The sequence below is a fragment of the Pseudorca crassidens genome, chromosome 2 (assembly GCF_039906515.1).
Source record: "Pseudorca crassidens isolate mPseCra1 chromosome 2, mPseCra1.hap1, whole genome shotgun sequence".
Taxonomy (NCBI): Eukaryota; Metazoa; Chordata; class Mammalia; order Artiodactyla; family Delphinidae; genus Pseudorca; species Pseudorca crassidens.
Genome location: NC_090297.1, coordinates 151,723,696 through 151,737,115, shown reverse-complemented (window position 1 = coordinate 151,737,115; position 13,420 = coordinate 151,723,696). Strand labels below are relative to the sequence as shown.

At 49.6% G+C, this 13,420-nt stretch overlaps 1 protein-coding gene across 19 annotated transcripts in view; it reads right to left on the bottom strand.

Moving 5' to 3' along the window:
- Positions 1-3,043: 3,043 nt before the first annotated feature.
- The window catches only part of PLEKHA6 (pleckstrin homology domain containing A6), a 137,694-nt gene continuing 127,317 nt past the window's right edge, over positions 3,044-13,420 (bottom strand). For 17 of the 19 annotated variants that reach the window (XM_067729317.1, XM_067729332.1, XM_067729316.1 and 14 more), the window contains 3 exons: positions 13,268-13,413; positions 7,557-7,680; positions 3,044-6,878 (listed from right to left, as the gene is read on the bottom strand). In XM_067729317.1, the coding sequence (XP_067585418.1) occupies positions 7,565-7,680; positions 13,268-13,413 (262 nt within the window). In that variant the 3' untranslated portion in view covers positions 3,044-6,878; positions 7,557-7,564. The other 2 variants (XM_067729320.1, XM_067729315.1) reach the window with 2 other exon arrangements.

Here is a 13,420-nt window from a genome sequence, read left to right as displayed (position 1 = left end):
ACATATAATTGTTACAACATAGGTGTTCGTCTTTGGGCTGTAAAAAAACTTAAAAAGTATAAAGGAGGCAATAATATGAAATAATTTCTAAAAACATTTCTTGAGGAGATCCAAGGAGACCCCTTGCATTTCAAGTGTCTTTGCTCTAACGATGTTTGGTTCTCTCAGAGCTCCTCTGTTAACTGTTTTCAGTCAGCCTCTTTGCTTGTTCAGTAAGACCCTACTGCATTGGAACCAAATATACAGTAGTTGCAGTGTTAGAATACATTGCGTAGACAATGCGTGGAGTAGATTATTCAACAATTTTGAGACGACGTCTTTATTCCACTTAAGAGCCTTCTCCATAATAACCATCTCCTAACTTACTGAGTTATTCATAGAACTTATTTTAAAAAAAACTTAGCTTATAAAAACTTGGTAGGCCTATTATGAATTCCAGTATGACTGACATACTGGTAGTGGGTTTAGTCCATTTGTACATTTTAAAGTTGTGCAGGACAGAAAGCAATTATTTATTTTGGAAACCTGCCCTGTGCAGTGCAGCCACTAAATGCCAGTAAGAGTTTTGCCCCCTTAGCCCTGAGACAACTTAAGCTCCTCTGAAAATTTCCAAAATCACCCCTAGGGGGCGGTATCATCCCCATTGAAACTGGTAGGTTAAGAGCTCAGGCTATAAAATCAGAGCGCCCTGGGCTTCATCCTAGCTCCATGAGACAGGTATTTTATTCACCCTTTCTGTGCCTCAGTTCCTTTGATAATAATAGTACCTATCACGTAAAGATACAATGAGAATTAGTGAGTAAACGCATGTGAAGTGCATAGAACCAGGTGCCTGGCTCATAGTAAATAACGAGCCATTGTTCTTATTATTCTAGTATAGTTATAATAATTACTGTTATTAATATTACTATTATTCTTACACTGTTGAATGCTGTTATGTGAAAGACTTCTGATCTCCTCTTAATTGTGGTTTTAAACTGCTCCCACAGGAATATAAAATAGCAACTAACAATACCTCCCCTAACAATGGAGCCCACCTGTAAGCTCAGAACTGAACCCTCCTGAATCTGGGGTCTCTTCATCTGATTCTCAGATTACAGCACTGGGCACCAGAGTTGGGCCCCAAGGGGTTTGTCTATAGCCCATCTTCCTGGAGAGGGGCCCCCTTCATGGGGGGCAACTCCAGGGAGGAGGACGTAGGCCCTGGAAAGCCTGTCCTGATCAACGTGGGGAAGGGCTGGCATAGTGCAGCTACTCCCTGGGGCTGGAGGAATAGAAGTGGGCAGGGGGAGGACGCCTCAGATGGCTGAACAACAGGGCCCCTGCTGACGTCCTCCAGTGAAGGCTACGGAGCCAGCAAAGGGGAGACCTTGGGAAACATTTTCCCTCCTCCCTCATCATGTCCCCAAAGGCAGCCAAGGGGCCAACACAGTGTCACCACCAACTCCTCTCATTGGTAAATGAATTTGAGTTTTCAAAGGGTTTTTCATCCATTTTTTCATTTGACTTTCTTGAGAGCTCCATAAGATGGCAGTTAATATCCCCATTTCACAGATGAGGAAACTGAGACTCAAGAATTTTAGTGACTTGTCCAAATCTTCATGCAGCTAGCAAGGAGCGGGGCCAGGAGTTGAGCACGGCATCTCCTTTCCTCCATCAGTCTCAGCACTGGGGTGAGCCAGTTCTGCACTGGAGGCTTAGAGATAAGGGGGCATGTGGCATGGCCCCCGTTCCCTGTCAGCAGCAGGGTCTGAAGCCTGGCTGCCGCCTGACCCTAGCATGCTTCTCTTCAAGAATAAATATACGACCACATGGTTAGAGCACTACTCCTTAAAGGGCATTCTGCTAGTTGCTTTTTCATTTATAGTTCCTGACTACTGCCCCCTTTTGCAACCCCAGCCTGGCTTGACTGAAGGGCTGATCTGGGCCAGAGGGTGGAGCGGCCAGGGACCTGGGAGCATCATGCTTGGAAAGAAGCACCCAGCAGTGCCCTGTGTTCTCACATTCCGCCTCCTCTCCAAGTCAATGGCTTTGGCCTAGAGGGGGAGCTGCAGACAGAGAGCCAGGTCCTGGAAATTGACAACTTCTCCAGTATACCTCCTCCAGCTCTAAAGGTCTGTCTTGAGCCTGTATCTGGTCCCAGTTCTCCCTGCTTCACGAAGGACATCAAGGTTTATAGCTCCCCCGGGGATGTTAGAAAATCCAAAATCCAGTCATTTTACTTATTTTTAAAAGTATAGGTAGATAGATGATAGACACAAAATACCTACTCCACTAGCCTTTTAGGGATGAGAAGAGGCGCCCAGAATTGAAAATCAGCCATTAGAACCAGACTGAGGCTAATCAAGAATTACAAGAAGCTTGCCTTCCTATATCCTCTTTCTTAAACCACTAATGCCGCCTCCTCTCCCCAGACATCCTGCAGAAGCCCAGGGAAGCCTGCCGCTGTCCTGGGCTCACGTCCTCTCTCCACACCCCGGCCCATAGAATTCACAGGGCTTCTTGACTCTCACTCCTCACAAACATTTCAAATTGAGCAGCTCTGGTAAAGTCCTTCACACTGAGTGTCAATAAGGGATAACCACTGAGTACCTGCCAAGAGAAATGACCCCAAAACACTGAGGCTAGATGAAAAGAATTTGGGCAACCTTTCTGATACCACCTCCCCGCCCCCACCTTCAGTGGAAGCTTCCAGGGCCTGAAGAATCTGATATTTCCATTGTACAGGACCTTGGGACAAACCTTGATCTGGGGTCACCTGGATCAAAAAGATGACAGTGGTGTCGACAACAAACCACCATTCCCTAGTTCATGGGGAGGTGGCATGCTTCTGAGAACTCCAGGATCCCTGCCTGGGGAGGCTGAGATGTACAGCCCAAGGCATGGGGGGAATGGGTGGTGCATATGCTCTGAACCCAGTTCTCTTAGTCAGGGAAGGATGGCCCCAGATACCCCTCCCCTTTTCTGCCAAGCACGTAAACACTCATGGACCCCAAGGCCAGCCACAGGCAGACACGGACACAGAGTGCCAGAGACACACCACTTGTACAAACCATTTATTCCCTGCATAGGGTTTATACAAACTTGCAAGATACAAATGCAGAACTCACTGGGTGCTTCAGTACCTATATCTAAAAAGAATGCTGCTGAGAGGGAAGCAAGCTCTCGCCCGTCAGTCAGGATGGCCCCTCCCTGGGGAGGGGCTCATTGGCTAGAAAGATGCTAAGGGGCTGGTACGGCTGTTTGGTCCCCTGACAGAGATGCCCTCTGTTTATCTAATCTTAACTCTTCTTCTAAGGTCACTTTTATACTAAATAAAGACACTGAGTCATAAATTTCCTTGTACGGTTTATTGTCTAATACTAGCAAATCAAATTGGCCCCAATATGTGCATAAATAGATATATGTGTGTATATATATATATGTATATTTCATATTTTCCTTAGTTTTAAGAGCTGCCAGGTTGTCAGGGGGTACCTAAAGGGAAAGGAATTAATTCTGTCTTGCTATAGTCAGCCCTGCTCCAAGAGGATCCCTCTCACCAAGGGGAGCAAGTGCGCACAGCTTGCAACCTCAGAAAAACTCTAAAGTGACAGTATCAGTATTTGATTACAGCTTCTTGGTTATCGATGAGGGAGGTAATGTGCTAATTGGGAAGGCCCTAGATTAGTAACCAGGGCTGTCACCAGGTCGGTTACTTCCCCCTGGGCCTCCATCTAGGCCCCCTTCATTCACAGCAAGCTGCTTTAGGCTGGGAATAGGGTACCAGCAAATGCCAAAGTGGGAAGCCAGGCTTCACATGCTGGCCAGGAGCTCTGTGCTAGATTCCAAAACCCTTGATTCCAGATCTGGACAAAAGACATCCATTCTGCCCAAATTCTTGCAAGGCGAGAGCCCCTTGCCCACTTCAATAGTCGATAAGCAGTCTGGAAGGCTGAGCTGGCTTAGCTCAGGGCCCCAGCAGCAAGAAAGTCCTTGGCAAGTCTGAGGTGTACCTTGTCCGTGGGACCCTCCGGGCTGACTTCGCAGTCTGGATGCCAGACTGGGGTACCATCCCCTTAACAACGGCCCCCAGAAGAAAGGTCACAGAGGGAGACAGATGCCATAGGTGTCACCCAGACCAGTGAGGGATCAAGTGAAAAGGAGTGTGAGAAGTCCAAGGAACTTGAATGTATCTGCCCCGAAGGACCCGTGATGCCAACCCGTTTCCTTTGGCCGTTGCACCATATTCTAGGTCCATCAAAGAATAGACTGACATTCTCAGTGCTGTTTGGTGTAGGCTGCCCTTTCCAGCAGGGTGATAAAGGAGGTGGTCCAGGAGCACATCTGGGGTGTGTGTGCCTGCAAGGCTGTACTTTTGTGCACACAACTGTAAACATTTCCTCGAAGAGGGTTCACACCCAATAACCCTAGAGAGTCATCAAAAGTTGACAGTGTAATCAAATCCTTAGACCAGGACTTGCAAGAGAATGTCCTGCCCCGGCAAGATCCTCTCCGGGTGAGCTCTGGGGACCAGCCCTTTGCAGACTGGGGAATGGGAGGAAGGAAGCTGCCTGCCGAGGAGGAGGGAAGGGTGGAGGGTTGGACCTAGAGGCAGCCGTCCCAGTCTCCTCACATCATTTGCCAATTCCATTCAGACATTGCACATTTTGAAAATAGATTTGCTTTTATAACAAAAGCATAAAATAGATCTGTCTTAAAATAAGTCTTTCCTCTCCCCTTCTTTGGATCAAAAGGCATGGGGTATGGCCGCAGTATGCTAGGAATGATGTGGAAAGTAAAGGAGAGAAAATGGGCCTGGGCAGGAGTTCTAGTAAAGGATCAGACATCCAAACAAATATATATATATATATTACATATACATCTATAATATGTATAATCTTCATAAAACATATATTAAGGCATGTAAAGCAACATAAAGAGCCAGCTTTATGAAATAAGAGGTGAGAGAGAGGTGGCAGAGGGGCAGACATTAACCCTTGGTATTTTACATGTATTTCTAAAAATATCACTTAAAAAAAAAAGGAGACACAGACAAAGAAAGGGGAAGGCATGGAAGGCCCCGAAAAATCCGTTTCTTATGGATGGATAAGGTGTGGGAGAAGATGGAGAAGGGAGAGACGGTTACTTGGGAGCCAATCCCACCTGCCAGTGTGTGCGGGGGGAGGACAGGTTTGGGGTGCTTGAGCTGTGCTGAAGATGGGAACTGCAGCCAAGGGTCATGTTCAAAAAACCTGCTAGAAGTGAAGGTAAGTGGAATCCCGTCTGTAAACCCTCAGAAGCATGAGAATATCCTAAGCACCTAGAACAGTGCCTCGTACATAAAAGGTGCTCAATAAATATTTGTTGAGTGAATTGTCAACTTTACTTGCATATGAACCATAACTGTCCCAGCCATGAAGGAGTGGAGAGGAATTGTTGGAAGATGAAGTAATCATTCTTGGGGCCGCTGGAGGTCAGAATGAAGTCTCTGGGCAGCAACTCTGGCAAAGAGAAGGCCTAGGGGCCAAGGTTTTTCAGCTTCACTCTCTCTCCTCCATCCTCTCTGGCTACATTCATCTGAAGGTGGGTGGAGCATAGGGAGAATGGGCTTTGCTTCTGTCTCTCCACTACTGGCTCCCTGGGTAGGTGGGTTGTGAGTGAGCCAAGCTAGAAGGGAGACCTTCCATACAACCTCAGCTTGTCCTCATCTGGGATGCCTGGGATGCCTGGGATGCAGCGTAGGGCCCCAGAATCTGGCCTACCAGATTAAGGCCACATTCCCGCTTTCCAGGGCACACGCTCAGCTGGCCCACAGCACATTTCAGGGGGAAGGGAGACAAGATAATGTCACAGAAATGTTTAGGAAAGGCCCCAAGGCTGACCACACCCTCCGTAAGACAGGTCCTTCTCTCTGCTCCTGACCCCAGAACCAGGCCCAGACCTAGAAAGAGCCATCTCCCAGACTGCTGCTGCCCGGGCCCTCAGCTCACACCTCCATACCCACAGCAGTGTGCTCCATGGCAGGTCCTCGGTCTGGCAGCCCCGCTGATCCTGGGGACGAGGTGGGAGAAGCAGAGCCAACAGCTGGCACTGTACTTGGCACTAACCTAAGGTTCCACCCTGGGGAAACCAATCCCCTACCCCTTCTCATCTCCGTCCTCCTCCTCCTACTTGCGCATGAGTCCTGCTGCTTCCCTTTCCTCCCACTGTCCTGAGACCTCTCCCTCTCTCTCTGCTACCCTTCTCAACCTGCCCTCAGACACTGCACAGACCTGCTTCTCTCTATCCACAGCCAGCACTGTCTTCTGGGAGCCGAGGAGCCTCTCCCCATCTCTCATCATCTTGTCTTTGGCTCAGGCAGGGTGGTCAGTCTCCACTGGACCCCAAAGGAGTACCCATAAGCAGAGATGTGCCAAGACCCTGGGCACAGCTGGGGCAGGACGGCGGGGGTGATGGGGGAAGGGGGTGATGGTGGGTGCTGTTCTCGGTGTCAAGAGAGGAGTCCTAACCTAAGATAGCCCAGGGCGCATTCCCCACCAGGGCATCTTCTCCATCAGGGAGTGTTCCAGTAGGGCCATCACAACCCCAGTTAGAGCCAGACCTAGGCTCCCTGTGCCGTGGGCATCAGATAGGATGGCGCTCCTCGCCCCACCATCTCACGCCCTGGCCTAGGACCACCGTCTGAGCAGCAAGGACTTCAGGGCCGGGCGCCGTGGGTATGTGGACACCGAGGCATCTGTGCTCCTCTCGGCAGAAGCCCGGCCCCCAGCCTGGCTCTCTGTGGCATTCCCATGGGAGCACAGGGGCGGGGGGCCAGGGGGCCAGGATGGGCAGAGGCAGGCTTCAGAACGTGGTTCTGTGGAGCTTCACGGCATTGGCCTCAGCCAGGGCTTGCACTGGAGGAGAGAGACACGGGTGAGAAAAGCGCTGCACAGAGGGGCAGACCCTCCAGCCCACCCTCCCCAGAGAGAAGTCTTGCCTTGCAAAAACCTGTGGAAGCCCGCCCGCCCCCTCAACCCTGAGAGAGGGGAACAAACGAGTAGAAGTCAATTCTTGTTCACTTGCCTGATCCTGAGCAGCTGCGTGCTAGGGGGAAAGAAGGGACACAGCCTTTGCCTAGAATCGTCCAGGGCTATTTTAATTTACAGTAAGATCTGGGAGTGATCTGGGAGAAATAAGATCTGGGACAAGCAGCTTCTGACGCAGGACTGCTGTGTATCTCAACAGATGGCCGGCTTCTTGGCCGACAGGAAGTGCAGGGGTGGGAGTCAGGGCAGTCCCTCAGACAGCGGACAGGAGAGGCCTCAGCTCTGTTCCCATCTGCTTCTGGAGAAGCAAAGCCACTGGCACTGCAGCATCCAAGAAGCGGTCCTGCCAGCGGGCCCTAGCCCGGCACTGCGTGGGGACGCTTGCGGGCTTAAGCAGATGGATGGAAGGGAAAGAGCGACAAGGGGCACTGGGGTGAGGGGAGAAGCAGTGCCGGATGGAACAAGACGGTGCAGATGGCTCAGTGGGGGTGAGGGGAGGGGTCCCCGTTCCCTGGGCTGGATGAAATACAGTAGAAAAGTGCTTACGTCAGAGCTCAGACCCGCATGGCATGGCTGCTGTCGGTGCCCCGTGGGGATTCAGACGATAGGGGGTTGGCTGGTGGAGCCGGGGAGGCAGGGGAGGTGGGAGGGCTTGGGGTGGCACATTGCACTGGAAACAGAAATGAACAGGGAAGTGAATAGGGGCGGCCGGGGGTGGGAGGAGGGAGGTTGGGCGCCCAGAGCAAGCGAGGCCCCCCTCCGTGCGGTGCGGGGAGCAAAAGGCAGGAGGCAAGCAGGACAGCTGAGTTTGGGAATTTGTTCAAGCTGAGGCAGAGCTGGCCTGGTTCCAGGGGCGCCATGGAGGAGAGCATGGGGCCCCAGAGGAGCCCTGGCCCAGTCCAGGCTCTGCTGAGAACCAGTGTGACTGTGGGCGAGGCCCAGCCCCTCTGAGCCCAGGGCTCCGCTTCCATCCCTGCAACCGGGAGAGATACACGTACCTTTCCACGACTGTGGAACAGAATGAGGGATGGCACCTCACAGGCAGTGATATCGCTAGTGATAATGATTAATAGTGCAGTAAAATCACACTAATCCGAATCATCAGGCCTCATTCAAGGACTCAATCCAAGTGATCACCATGTTTATCAATTCCATGCAAACAGAGGTTTCTGACTGGCTTCAAGCCAGTCGGTTAACTTAGGCTGGAGGGTTCAGAAACGACTCCCCACAGTCACTTAATATCTCTTTTCATCAATCCAGGAAAGGCAAATTCCAATCCACCCCTAAACAGATCATTAAAGGCCTTAAAGTGCTGACATTAGAATTAATGAGATTTTACTCTATTATCATTATTATTTCACATTGAGAACAGCAAAATGAAGGACAAGGAAAGGGGAGTCGTATTGTTAGGAACAAGCTCTGCACCGTCTCCGGCCCCTTGTGCACCCTTGGTGCAGCTGTGAGAGAACATCCTCACTCAGGCTCAGAGAAGAGCCAGACCTCAGCCAGGGTCACACTGTGTTTCCCCCAAGAGAGGGATCCTGGCATTGAACTTCCCAGTCTCTTGCTCCCACCCTACCCTGGACCTCATCCCCTTCCCTGGCCTCTGCACAAGAGAAAGGGCCAATGCAGCCCCACGCATATCTACACACGCCCACATACATACATAAGACACGCAGGGCTCTCCCCGACAGGAAGTGATCCACAGTCCGTGCATGGGATCCAGCAATATGAAACCTTTCTACTCAGCACACGTAACTCAGATGTGTGTGTATGGGCACTTCTGAACCTGTACCTTGCACATGACCCAACACACTTGTAACTTGCCACACAAATACATACACAAATGCTTTCAAAACACACATTCGTGTGCATGTCCGTATCACAGATAATGGTTAAGTTGTCTGGCAACTTCAACTTTTAAAAGAGTCAAAAAATCAAAACCTAAGCAAGGAAGATCTCAAGGAAGCCAAATAGATGTTACAATGTACATGCAGTGAAGCTCTTACAATTTATTCATTGAAGAGCTCCTTGGAGTCCAGTTACTCTTATTTATACACAATTCTGATATATGTTGACTTGTTGAGATTCTAGCCCATGAGAGATTAGAAACGGGAAAATCAGGAGAGAGAGAGAGGAATTGAGAGGCCCACTGACATCTATATAAGGCACAACTGAAGAGAGAAAATCTTCCGTAAAAAGTAGACAAAATAACTTTAAAACATTTCTCCAAAGAAGACATACAGATGGCCAAGAGGCACATGAAAAGATGCTCAACATCACTAATTATTAGACAAATGCAAATCAAAACTACAATGAGGGGGCTTCCCTGGTGGCGCAGTGGTTAAGAATCCACCTGCCAATCCAGGGGACACGGGTTCAAGCCCTGGTCCGGGAAGATCCCACATGCCGCTGAGCAACTAAGTCCGTGCACCACAACTACTGAAGCCCATGCGCCTAGAGCCCATGCTCTGCAACAAGAGAAGCCACAGCAACGAGAAGCCCACGCACCGCAACAAAGAGCGGCCGCTGCTCACAGTAACTGGAGAAAGCCCATGCGCAGCAACGAAGACCCAACGCAGCCAAAAATAAATAAATAAAATAAATAAATTTATTTTAAAAAAAAACAAACTACAATGAGGTATCACCTCACACTGGTCAGAATGGCCATTATCAAAAAAATCTAGAAACAATAAATGCTGGAAAGGGTGTGGTGAAAAGGGAACCCTCCTGCACTGTTGGTGGGAATGTAAATTGATACAGCCACTATGGAGAACAGTATGGAGGTTCCTTAGAAAACTAAAAATAGAATTACCATATGATCCAGCAATCCCTCTACTGGGCATATACCCTGAGAAAAACATAATTCAAAAAGAGACATGCACCACAATGTTCATTGCAGCACTGTTTACAATAGCCAGGACATGGAAGCAACCTAAGTGCCCATCAACAGACAAATGGATAAAGAAGATGTGGCACATATATACAGTGGAATATTAGCCATAAAAAGAAATTAAATTGAGTCATTTGTAATGAGGTGGATGGACCTAGAGTCTGTCATACAGAGTGAAGACAGAAAGAGAAAACCAAATACTGTATGCTAACGCATATAAATGAAATCTAAAAAACAAAAACTGGTACTGACGAAACTAGTGGCAGGGCAGGAATAAAGACATAGACGTAGAGAACGGACTTGAGGACACGGGGTGGGAGGGGGAAGCTGGGGCGAAATGAGAGCGGCATGGACATATATACACTACCAAATGTAAAACAGATAGCTAGTGGGAAGCAGCAGCATAGCACAGGGAGATCAGCTCAGTGCTTTGTGACCACCTAGAGGGGTGGGATAGGGAGGGTGGGAGGGAGATGCAACAGGGAGGGGATATGGGGACATATGTATGCATATGGCTGATTCACTTTGTTGTGCAACACAAATTAACACAGTGTTGTGAAGCAATTATACTCTAATAAAGATCTATTACCAAAAAAATGTGTAACAGTTTGGTAGCATTTAGCAGGGCTACAAACAGATCTGTATGGATTACAGCCCCCAAGTGCATCCCTTCCACAGAGGTCAGCAAAATAAGGACGTTTATAATGATACTAAATGAGTGACAGCAAGAAAGACTGATTGCTAAATATAACCTCTTTAAGAAGTCAGAAAAATACTAAACACATTAGGAATATATCCATCAAAATAACTTCACATATGCAGTGGATAGGCATTGGACAGATGTGCTATTACAGTTGTGTGTTCACAAGGGCTACCACATCTGCAGGCATAATCGGTCACATGTGCTCCCATTCATGAGGCTGTGCTCCCTCCGTCCTGCACACACAGGTGTGTGTTCACAAATGTGCAGTACATACACTGTGCGCGACATATACACAAATACGCTTTCTCATTCCTCATGCTGCCCAGGAAGTATCACACGTGCATGTGTGCATTCATGAGCACTACCTCCACCCGTGTGTTGTACACTCACGTCAACAGCTTCCCAAACGTCAGCTTTACTCATAAATAATGGGTCTCCGCTCAACACCCACAGACATTTTGCACACACAGACACACTCCTACATTGGTACTCAAACTTCCCCTCCGCCCACACATAACACACGTGCATATGCACCCATACACATGTATCTACAACCATTACCCAGTACAGACACTGCAATGACATCACGCCACACATACAAACTTAAAATTGCCGCATCTTCCCGGATACTGCACACCAGGTATACCAACAACTGCTACAAGCTCGCCACCGACCACAGCATCCAGGCCCCACACCTCCACTCAGGCACTAACTACATCCCTTGCCGGCTGCACTGTCCTCATGCCCCCTGTGCCCAGCACTCCCTCCCTACAGCGCCTGCTGTGCCTGGCAGAGCTGCAGCCCTGGGAATCTGGGCCATAGGCCAGGGGTGGTGGGGACAGTGGGCTAAGTCTGAGGTCTGGCCCTGCCACAGCCGTTTTTTAAATAGTTGGGGTCTCGGCAAAAGCAAGGTGACCATTTGTTTTCGGCACACTGACCCTGAAATATAAGCCCATGGGTATCAAGGGGGGATCTGAAGAGCCAGGGTGGGTTTTGTTTTCATGGCACCTTTGGCACCTTTGGCGCGGGAGCTATAGAAGAGAGAGCCAGGGGCTGGGACAGGGCAAGGGGCAGAGGGAAGTTTTAACAGTGCTGTATGCTCTAACCCTTGAAATAGGAAGTTGCCTTTTGCCCAGAGCATGTGGAATTTGATCTTTGGAAGCTTCGAGTTCATTTTGCAGGTAAACTACAGGGCGGTTGACAGAAGCCTCCTTGTAGCCAAACTGGTTCTGCTGCCTTCGGTTCTGGCTGCAAGATGCGGCTCTCTGAAGCCCATCCCTTCTCTTGCCCTCAACTCCTGCCCACCTGAAAGCCTGTTTCTGAAGTATCTCCAAGGGCTTTCCCTGGCTACCCGTTCTAATGTCCATTTATATGCCAACTGCTAGTAGGTTCTTCCTTAAAGCTTACTTAAATCTCCTTTGCTGTAGCCTAAAACCCTCTGGTTTCTGAAAATGTCCATATTTAAAATAGCTAGAAAACCCACAAAACATTCCTATTTCTACTTTAGCTATTGCTATTTCAACTAATACTACCACAGCACCAGCACTACTGCTACTACAGCCGGCTAGCATTTATTGAGCAGTTACTGGGTGACAGACATGGTGCTAGATGCTTAGCTCACCTTGTTTTCATCCTCACACCACCAGACAGGTATTTTGATTTGAATTTTACAGATGAGGAAATCGAGCCTCAAAGAGCAAAAACTGAAACCCTCCAAGTCACCAACATGAAACGCCATTCCTTCCTCTGTGTGTCCAGCCACGATTCTAATCTGACACTTGCCCAGGCTACCATAACTCTGGCTGGCACAACCTGTCTCTGCTCACTCAACCAAAGTCATCACAAGCCTGGCATCCGTCCAGGGCATTCGTCTGGACTGGCCTTCAGAACCACCCCCCTTCCCTCTCCCTCCTAAGCACCTTTCGTGTTCAGGAGTGGGGAATATCGTCTCCCATGCTAATGACTTAACCACTGTCCTTCCTCCACCTCAAAGCCTCCCATTCATAGGGTCTCTTCTATTCTTCCCAATTACATTCTCCTCTATTCCGAGGTGCTTCTCCTCAAGCTGAGGGGAAGTGAGTCCTATTGGCTGCAACCCCATAGGGTCCACTAAGACCCACTAGCCTTTGTATCAGTGTGAAGTCAGTTCCCTGTACTCATCTTTTCTTAGCAGAAAAGTGGGTTTGGGTCAGTAGCCAAGGTGGTGACTGTATTGGCTGCTTGTACCATCTTCCCTTTTCATTCCTGCTATTTGCATGCAGCACGAATGGGAAGTCAGAGAATACCCTGGAATACCTGGCCCTCACTCCACCACTGGTACATACTTGCATCTTTTCCAATCAGGCTCAGTTATCGCCTCTTCTCTGGGCCTTTCCTGGACCTGCCCAGGTAGAATGGCTCCCTGTGCTCCCCGCATGGCCTCTGGCCATTTCTCTGTCCAGCAGCTAGGCGGGTCATCCTGGCTCTGAGCTCCCAGATGTCAGCAACTCTGGCCCCTTTGCACCCCCTGAGACTAGCACAGCCCCTGGCGCTCAATAAGTGCTCATTCTGACCTCAAGGAACATCTCCCTGTTCTGTCCCTGGCCCCCTGCCGCACTGCACTACCTCCCCTACGCCTGGTCAGCCGGTCTCCCTGGCGGAGCGAGGCCCAGCCCGTCTCACCAGACAGCATGCGGCCCCTGCGGGAGGCCTCGGTCGCCAGGGCACAGGAGATTTCAATCCGCTTCTCCTGCTCCTGCAGCTGGCTCTCTGAGTCCTGGGGCACGTCCACAAGGTCCCCCTCGCCGATGGGCACCACGTTCTGCATACTAAAGA